Here is a 9,508-nt window from a genome sequence, read left to right on the forward strand (position 1 = left end):
AGTTCCAGGCGAGTCTGGGATGCATGAGACTTTGTCTCAAAAAGAAAAACAATTGAATGTTTGAATGAGCATACATCAAAGCAGGCTTGTTCTTTGGAAGTTCGTAACACCTTGACCAAGATTCTTCCTTCCTGTCTGTATTTACTGACCCTGCCCTCCTGTTGCCTGAAGATTTCTGACATCGAGAGCCGGATTTCAGCCCTGACCATCGCTGGCTTGAACATAGCACCCTGTGTGCGTCTCACAAGACGACGGGATCAGAAGCAGAGGAGTCAGGTCTGTCCTTCCTCCCACATTAGAAGATTCCAGGACCTGGAAATTGCAAGTACAGCGTCTACAGAGCTTTACTGAAGGCTGTGTTTGTTTGTAGGTACAAACGATAGACACATCGAGGCAGCAGAGGAGGAAACTGCCTGCTCCTCCTGTGAAAGGTATGCTGCACTTAAAGCACCAAGCTTGAGTCATGGAAAGCGCTCAGAGCCCTGTGTGTGAGCAAGTGTGAGGACCAGATCCAGTGTACCCTCTCCCCAAGGATCGTTCTCCCTCTGTCTTCCTTGTGGGTGTGTGATAGGGTGTGCATGAGAATAGATGAGTCTGAGTGAGTGTGAATGGATGTGAAAGAGATGGTGTCACTGTGTGCCTGTGTGAGCAAGTGTGTGTGTGAAAGTGTGGGGGTCAGAGAGGATGAGGGTGCGAGCGTGTATTTGTGAGAGTATGTGTATGAGGGTGAGATGTGTGAGTCTGTGTGTGCGCGTGTATGAATGTGAAGGTGTATGGCTGAATGTGGATGTACATGTGAGAGTGTGGGGGCTCATGTGCAGCTGAGTGTGGGTATGTATATGAATGAGGTTATAGATGAGTGAGTATATGTATTGATGTGTCTATGGGAGAGTATATGAAGTGTGTGAGTACATGTATGTCTTTGTATGAGAGTATGAACATGTGGCAATGTGAGTATGGAGATAGTATGAGAATGTGTGTGATTGTACGTGTATGTATGTGTGTGTGTGTGTGATTATCTTAGCGTATGTGTGAAGGTATGCATGGGTGTCGGGTATTTGAACATGTGAATGTATGTGTGATTTTGTATGAGTGTGTGTATGTAAGGGGTGTGAGAGGATATGAAGTGTGAGTGTGGTCTGTTGGGGATATGGGTGTGCATGTGAGTCTGAGAGTGTTTGAGTGTGTGGGCATATGAGTGAGTGCATTGTGAATGTGTTTGAACATGTGTGGGGTGAATTAGTGCATTAGTGTGTGAGAGCTTATTTTTTTGTGTGTATCTGTAAAGCTGTGTGTGAGTAATTGTGTTTAGGTGAGATTGTGTGTTTAAAAGTGTTGGCCACATAAGTATGGAGGTATCTGGGTATGTGGCAGGTGTGTGCATATGTGTCTGAGTGTGGGGATGGACTTGGTGTGTCACAGTGTGTATATAAGTGAGGGTGTGTGCATAAGTGTGAATGTGAAAGTATGAATGTGTTGGTGTGTGTCTGTGTATACAAGAGTACCATGTGAGTGTGTGAATGTGGGAGTTTCTGCCAGTTTGAGTATGAGGCTGTGAAAGTGAGTATGTCGATGTGAATGCACTTCTGAGTGTTGAGTGTGTATATATATTTGTTTGAGAGTGTGTTTATGAGCGTGTATGAATCTAAGTTTGTGAATGTGACTGTGTTCATGAGTGGAGGTCTAAATGTATGCTCAAGTTTGTGTGTGTATCTGTGTGTGTGTCTGTGTTTGAGTGTGTGTATGCATGAGTGATTGTGTGTGAATGTGAGGGTGCATGTGTATTTTGTGTGTGAGCATATGTGAACTTGAGGTGTGTTTTGTTTATGTGTGAGCTTTTCATGTAAATGAGTGTGTGAATGTACTTGTGTATGAGTGTGTGCGGAGCTAGGCTGGTAACCAGTAACCCCCAGCAGTGCCCCGGGGCCTCTGCCATCCTGTCCCCCATACTCCCCCCCAACACACACACAGCACCTGGATTATAAGTATTTTGTGTGGGTGCTGGGATCCAGACTCAGGCACGGCAAGCCTTCCTCCCTCCGTTCTTACCTGTCTTGACTTGGGTCCCCCAGAAGCGAACCTTCGAACATGGATGCATGTTTGTGAGGAGATTCCAGGAAGTGCTGAGGGTAGAGGGAAGACAAAGGACTGGAAAGTGTGCAGGCCAAGTCAGAGTGCTTTAATGAATGAGTTATTCTTGGGGAAATGAAGCCAACCCCCCTCGACTGAGCCATCTCCCGCACCTAATTCTTATTGTTTCCTTTCTAGCTGAAAAAATGGAAGCATCCGCTGTGGCCGCCGTGAGAACATTTAACCGTAACTTCCTTCTACAAGGCTTCTCCACAAGCAGGCCCTCGGAAAGCGAAGGTGGTACCAAGGACTTGATGGTAAATACTATCTCGTACTGTCGTGCCACATGACGGCCCCTGCTTTCCTGTGCCCGTCACACCGGTCCCTCCATCCTCAGCTGTGCCACCAGGTCTGGCACTGCTGGCTCCTTAAGCTGAGCCTGTTGTCTCAGATGCACCTCTACCTGGCTCATTCTAAGAACCAGCTACGATATGATGGAAATGCAAGTGTGCGGGCCTGGGAGCTGGGTAAGGGCTTTTACTCCAAAATGGTCCGAGTGCATTTGAAAATTTCTGTTAGTCGCGAATGGCTTTTCCTAAGTAGAGTCAGCAGCTGCCCCCAAATGACAAAGGACAGGAGAGAGGGAAACGTCACAGACTCTAGGGGGTCACACAGGAAGGGCTAACGGAGTGTTTGTGTGAAAACATTTGCAGCTAGGTGGGGTGGCTTATGTCTGTAATCTCATCATTAGGGAGGCTAAGGCAGGAGCATTGCTGTGAATTTGGGGCCAGACAGGGCTTCATGATGAAGTCCAGGCGAGCCTCAGTTACACAGCCAGACACTGGCCGATAACATGGCTCATGGAGGGTTGTAGTTAGGGTTACTATTGCTGTGATGAAACTCCATGTCCAAAGCAACTCAGGGAGAAAAGGGTTTTATGTGGCTTACATATCCTGAGTCACAGTCTGCTGATGGAAACAAAGGCAGGAACTCAAACTGGGCAGGAACCTGGAGGCAGGAGCTGATGCAGAGGCCATGGAGGGGTGCTGCTTATTGGCTTGCTCAGCCTGCTTTCCTATAGAACCCAGGACAGCCCCGGGATGGCACCGCTGAAAATGAGGTGGGTCTTCCTCCATCAATGCTAATTAAGAAAACACCCTACAGGTTTGCCTACAGCCCAGGCTTATGTAAGCATTTGAATTTGTGTGTGTGTGTGTGTGTGTGTGTGTGTGTGTGTGTGTGTGTGTGTGTGTGTATGCGTGATCTTTAAGTTAAATAATCAATTCATCAATGAATATAAAAACACAATTTGCAGCTGGGTTATGGTGGCTTACATATGCAATCTCAACATGAGGGAAGATGAAATAAGAGGATCGTTGTAAACTCAACACCAACCTGGCTACACAGTGAACGCCAGATCTGCCAGACACAGTCTCAAAACAGTTAACAGCAATATGTGCATCAGAAGTTCAGAAAACAGTACAGTACATTGGAAGAGATGTCTGACCCAGGCATGTCCAGAGTATGTGCCTTGCTGATGGCAGATCCTGTGTGGAATGGCCAGAGGGATAGGACACACCTACCTGCTGCTGTCTAGGCACCCTCTGCCTCTCCCATCCTCATCATCCCCCTCCTGATCCACTCTGAGTACAGAAGCACCAGGTGATAGTATGATATGAGGTCTACCCTTTGAACCACACATTACTGTCTTGATGGCCACAAGGAACCTCAGTCCTCATTGCCTTTCCTTTACTGGTCACCTGTGACCCCTGACCTTTCAAAGTTCAGTCATCTTGCTACTGGCCATAACTTCAAAAAGCCTTAAAAAAAATTAAGCCAGGTGGTAGTGTATGCCTTTAATCCCAGCCTTGGGAGGCAGAGGCAAGTGGATCTCTGTGAGTTTGAGGCCAGCCTGGTCTACAGAGTGAGTTCCAGACAGCCAGGGCTACACAGAGAAACTCTGTCTTGAAAAACAAAAAAAAAAAAAAAAAAAAAAAAAAAAAAAAAGGAAAGAAAGAAGAAAGGGGAGAGAGAGAGATCAGAGATAGTGGAGAAGGGCATGTCCATTTGCCTGAAGTAGACGTAGGCGAGTTCGGAGCCTGCCTTGGTGGTGGAAAAGCAGTTTGCTGGGTTATGGTTGGTGAGTTAACAGCTCCCTTATTGCCTTTCCAGAAATAAATGCCAATTAGAGAACTGAGTGATGTGAACATTGAGCGTTGGTTAAGATGCTTAAATATCCATCTACCCATCACAGAAAATACTTAAGTACATAACAGAAAATCTGCTTCCTAAGAATCAGTTTGCAAATAGAAAACCTCAGTAAATCCCGGGAGAAAGAAAGTGTCCAGTCATCCCTGTAACCATGTCCCAGACATGATCAGTTTGGAGGTAGCTGGTGACAGTGTTTCCATCTTGCTTCATTCAGGAGCCTGTTCTGGAGTCGGCTGTGATGTACTAACCTCGGAACTCCACAGCCAGTGACCCACTGCCTCCGGCCGTACACGACAGTGCCTTGACCCAACAGCCATCGAGTACTGTGTGGATTTCCAGTGAGGCGAGGGCCTGGGGAGGCCCCAGTGCACTGCGGCACAGGGCTGCCTTGATACCTCACCCAGAAGGCCATCTCAGTCTGCAACGCTGAGGTCTCGCCCACTCTCTGCCTTAGGCTCCCAGGGGAATCTGAGACCGAATATCCAGACGCTGGCTTCCAATAGCAGAGCTCTGTGTTCAAAAGATGCATTGTGCCTGTTTAATTTGCTCCTGTGTCTTGTCTTCACCATCTCTGTGTGTTTTAATCTCTTTTATCTCCATCAACAGTTCATCCAGTGGAAAACTGTTGGAGAGGAGGAGCTTCGGGGAAGGAGGAAGGAGGGGGTTGTTATCCTTGCTCACTCTTGTTTATCATCTCCTAACAGCTGCTAAGAACAGGGGGCACTGGAAACAATTCCATTGGGAAATGCTCAGCCACCTCCAGCGAGGCTCCCAGCCCCCACCCCCATCACTGTCCTTCTCATGGCTTAGCAATCGGCAGTCACAAAATGAAAAGCTCTGATCCCCCCGGGCCATACCCAGGTCTCTTTGAAACCATGTCTCATTTTGTATTTGGGGTTCTTGCATGGATTTACTCAGGGGGAGAGGGGCCTAAGCAATGTCATTATTAGTCTAACTTTCAGGACACTGTTCAGCGTCAGTGTGATGTGGCTTGGTCATGACTGACATTGAAATGAGATTTGGGTAAATGAACTATTGCAAAATAGAACTACACAAGGAAAGTGCTCTATTCTCCGAAATACGTTTCCCACCGGGTTCAGCGAGATTCACGTTCAACAGCAATGGTGGAGGTGGTTAGGAAACCACCTTAGAGAAAAGTAGTGTGAACTGTGAGGGAAGCAAGAGGTGATCCTGGCGCACATTCACGGTCTGTTCCGGGGAGAGGCTGGCCTAAACGCATGAGGGTCCGAAGTGTAGTGGAACTTAACACTCTGCTGCACTCACTGGGTACTTGTAGCCTGTTTTTAATGTTGGCTTCCAGGATATTCTGAATCATGGAGTATGGTGGGGTTGGGGGCCAAAGGAGGGATTGTGAGGCGGTGAGCAGGGCAATGAGTGACCATTAGGTGCTGGCTCTGGAGAAGACAATGTTCTCAATTTTGTCTAGTGTCCCTCTCTGGTAGGCATATGGGTTTTCCAGAATCCAAACCCAGGGTCAGACCACTGAACTTGCTGAAGCCATATGTGTGAGCTGGTTCTAACTGGAATGCCCCTGTCCCCCAAAAGTCCAGCTCTGTTTTCACCCCCATGTTCTTGTGTGCATCCCCAGGCTTGATTTAACTGCCATCCCTGCACTGTGCGTGTGCCATTACTGCTGATGGGGGTCCTCGTATTTCCATAATGCTCCTGCTGCTGTATGTATCTCCCCAGAGAAAGGACTCCATGGAAATAGTAAACCTTTGGCATTTTATCCTGTGGGTGTGGTTCACACTAAAACAAAATGAAAACACAACAAAAAGATCTGACTTCCAAACAGGATGTTTTTCTTAGGAGGCATGAGACTGCCTTTGTGCTAACAGTGTTCAAATACTCAGTTTTCTTTTGAAAAAAAAAAAAAAAAGCGTGTACTCTGTAAGCCTTGCAAAAAATAATACTAATAATGAAGAAAAAGCCTGTTCTATGGCATCTGAACTTTTTTAAAGGTTTCCTTGTGCCAAATAAGTACAAAGATTTAATTTACTATTTAAACCATAAACATGCTATAGTTCCAGAAAATTATTTTGTCATCCAGTGATTTTGATCTTTAGTGTCAATATTTATATTTAGATTAATTTTTATAAATGAAATATTTTGATGGTTTAAGAAAATGAGGACAGAAAGGATACTATCTCTGATGGCCTCTCGGGGTTATGCCTTCATGTCTCACACACTCGGCCAAGAATCACTGTCAAAAGAAACGACCACGACCGAGCAGTAAAAGTCACTTATGAAAATCATCTGCGTGTGTGATTTTTATTTATTTGCTTATTTTGGTTAGAATGTCTAGGAGTCTGTGTCCCTGCTTGCCTTTGAGTTTTACTACACACAGCCGTCTGACCAAGTTGATTCTCTCTCCATAGTTGAAACAAGGCAGTTTCCCAGGGCTGGGATTACAGGAGTACACCTGCACGTTACAGGGGTGCACCTGCACGTTACAGGGGTGCACCTGCACATTGGCTTTTTGCTTTTCTTGGGCGTGGGGAATCTGAACTCAGATTTTCACACCTGAACAAGTACTTTGCTGACACAGCCACCTCCCCAGCCCACGTGGACGCTTTCACTAAGGCAACCAGAAGATTCTGCTACCTGTAGCAGAGTGCTCCCAAGCACCATACACTGTACAGGGTGACACCCACAGCAAAGAGCAGTCCAGCCCAGACTTTCCACAATGCTGAGGATAAGAACCCTGAGTTGGTTAGACCTTGGACTCAGATGTCAGTAGGGAGTTCCTTACCTGCTTCGTAGACGTTGTGGATAGTCACTCCCCCACTGTCTTAGGGTTTCTGTTGCTGTGAAGAGACACCATGACCACGGCACCTCTTATAAAGGAAAAACATTTCATTGGGGTGGCTTACAGTTCAGAGGTTTAGTCCACTATCATCATGGTGCGACATGGTGGTGTGCAGGCAGACACGGTGCTGGAGAGATAGCCCAGTGTCCTACATCTTGACTTGCAGGCAATAGGGACTCCCTACTGGGACACTGGGTGTGGCTTGAGCATATATGAGACCTCAAAGCCCACCCCTATAGTGACACACTTCCTCCAACAAGGCCATACCTATTGCAATAAAGCCACACCTCCTAATACTGCCCCTCCCTATGAGCTTATGGGGGCCAATTACATTCAAACTGTCACACCCACCCTTTTTCAGGCTTAGGAGGTTGCAACATCCTGGTATGCCCATAACACCCAAGCCAGACATTGGTTCCTGCCATCCACAAATGGAAATAGAAACCCTCTATTAATCTGGAAGAAACAAGTATATAGAAATACAAAAGCCAACAGCCTTGTCAACCCAAGGTCCATAGAGCACTGCTGTAATATGGCTGTTTCCTCAAGGGTGGACCTTTCTGGAAGGAGCAGAAAGCTTCATGTGTCGAGAAACATGCAAGATTCACAAGGCTCCTCTAGTTACATAAGCTATAAACTGTTGCTGGGAAAGAGGAGATTCTTCCGTGGAGCTGCCTACAGGTAGTATAGAGTACCAAACATGCAGCTTTCTCAGCTGTCACCAGGATGGGGTGGATCTTCTTGGTGATGCACCTGCTTTGAGTCAATCATGCTTCTATAAGTAACCTCTCACCCATGTTCTAACGAGTGCCCCCAATAATCTCATGGAGTCACCAAGCTGGTGCTGTGGGTCTGTCACCGCTCTATCTGAGGAAAAGTCATGCAGTAGACACCCTCAGATGTGCTTAGCATCCCCTGGGGGGGGGTGTCCAAACTGGCCCACCCTAATGTCTCTCATTTACACCTCCAACAGCATCCCAGTGTGGTGCTGATACTGTGAATCCCTGGATGATGCTTTTAAGGCCATTGATGGAGGAAGAAAAGGAAGGGACCCAACTGACTTCAAAAGCTTTACTGCACCTGGGACGTAACAGCTCGATGGAAACAATGAGAGACTATGAACCACTTCCTGTGGTGAGGGCTACTCACCCCATTCTCCTTTCACACATGGAAACTGATGGTCAGAAGAGCTAGAAAACTGAGGAGCGGGGATTTCAGTGACACTTGGGCAAACAGCCCTTTCGTCCCCATACCTAATTGCACTGCTAGGCAAAGAGATTGGAAAGAAGACGTATCCTTCATGGGCCACCAACCCAACCAAACACTTAGTTTTGAGGCCCTCTCATTGACACAGGTAACATTTTATTCATACACCTTTGAGACTAACCAGAGTGCTTCAGCTCATCGTGAGCCTGTCTTGAAGCACATGGTTAAATTAGATGCCTTTTCCCAACTGGTGTGGGTGGAAACACTGATGAGGTAGGGTCAAGGGCATTCTCTTCTGAAAGCTCACACGGCAGATGCTGCTGGAGTGGAGGTACAGAACAGGTCCCACCCAATCACACCACCATCTTGACACAAGCTAGGGTCATCTGGGAGAGTGGCCCTCAGTTGGGAGAATGCCTCCATCAGATTGGCCTGTAGGCAAAATTGTGAGGCACATCCTTCATCGATGATGTGTGAGGGTCCAGCCTCCTGTGGGTGGTGCCACCCCGGGGCAGACTGTCCTGGGATGTAGAAGGAAGCAGGCTGAGCAAGCTGGTGAGTAGTCCTCCTCCATGGTCCCTGCTCCTGCTTGAGTCCCGCCCTGACTTCCTTCACGGATGGACTATGACCCATGTCCATGTAAGCCCAACAAACCAAGTTGCTTTTGGTCACAGTGTTTCCTACAGTGATGGAAAGCACACCGGCACACAGTTTGCCAGTGGAAAACCTAAAGGTGGGATGATGCAGGCATCCCTCAAACACGAGCCCCAGGGACTTTGGGGTCCTGGGTTTAAGGTTCCAACTAGAGGACCAGGGAAAGCTGGGAAGGGAGTCAGAGGAAAGGGGAGATATGTCACTAAATGTTACAGCTGAGTCCTCGTACCACCATCAGGGAATCCTTACAACAGTGAGGGGGTCATAGCAACACCATTTGGTATGAGGAAAATGGAGAGCCCAAGGCAGGAGAACAGCACAGTGCTTCCTGGGCCTGGAACAGCTCCTGGAACAGATCACGGGGTCATCCCCATCTGGCTGAAATGACACCTTTACATATATCTGGGACATGGGTCTCACTATGCAGCCCTGACTGGCCTGGAACTCACTAGGGAGATCAGGCTAACTTTAAACTCTCAGAGATCTGCCTTCCTCTGCCTCCTGAGTGCTGGGGTTATAAGTGTGTGTCACCATGCC

The 9,508-nt window shown here is 47.5% G+C and overlaps 1 protein-coding gene across 1 annotated transcript in view; it reads left to right on the forward strand.

Moving 5' to 3' along the window:
- LOC114681281 (myosin VIIA and Rab interacting protein) overlaps positions 1-6,557 on the forward strand; it is a 198,096-nt gene extending 191,539 nt beyond the window's left edge. The window contains 4 exon segments of the mRNA XM_028854725.2: positions 172-276; positions 371-431; positions 2,269-2,387; positions 4,496-6,557. Of these exon segments, the coding sequence (XP_028710558.1) occupies positions 172-276; positions 371-431; positions 2,269-2,387; positions 4,496-4,528 (318 nt within the window). The 3' untranslated portion in view covers positions 4,529-6,557.
- The last annotated feature ends 2,951 nt before the right edge of the window (positions 6,558-9,508 follow it).

This window comes from Peromyscus leucopus, chromosome 7 (genome assembly GCF_004664715.2).
Source record: "Peromyscus leucopus breed LL Stock chromosome 7, UCI_PerLeu_2.1, whole genome shotgun sequence".
Classification (NCBI taxonomy): Eukaryota; Metazoa; Chordata; class Mammalia; order Rodentia; family Cricetidae; genus Peromyscus; species Peromyscus leucopus.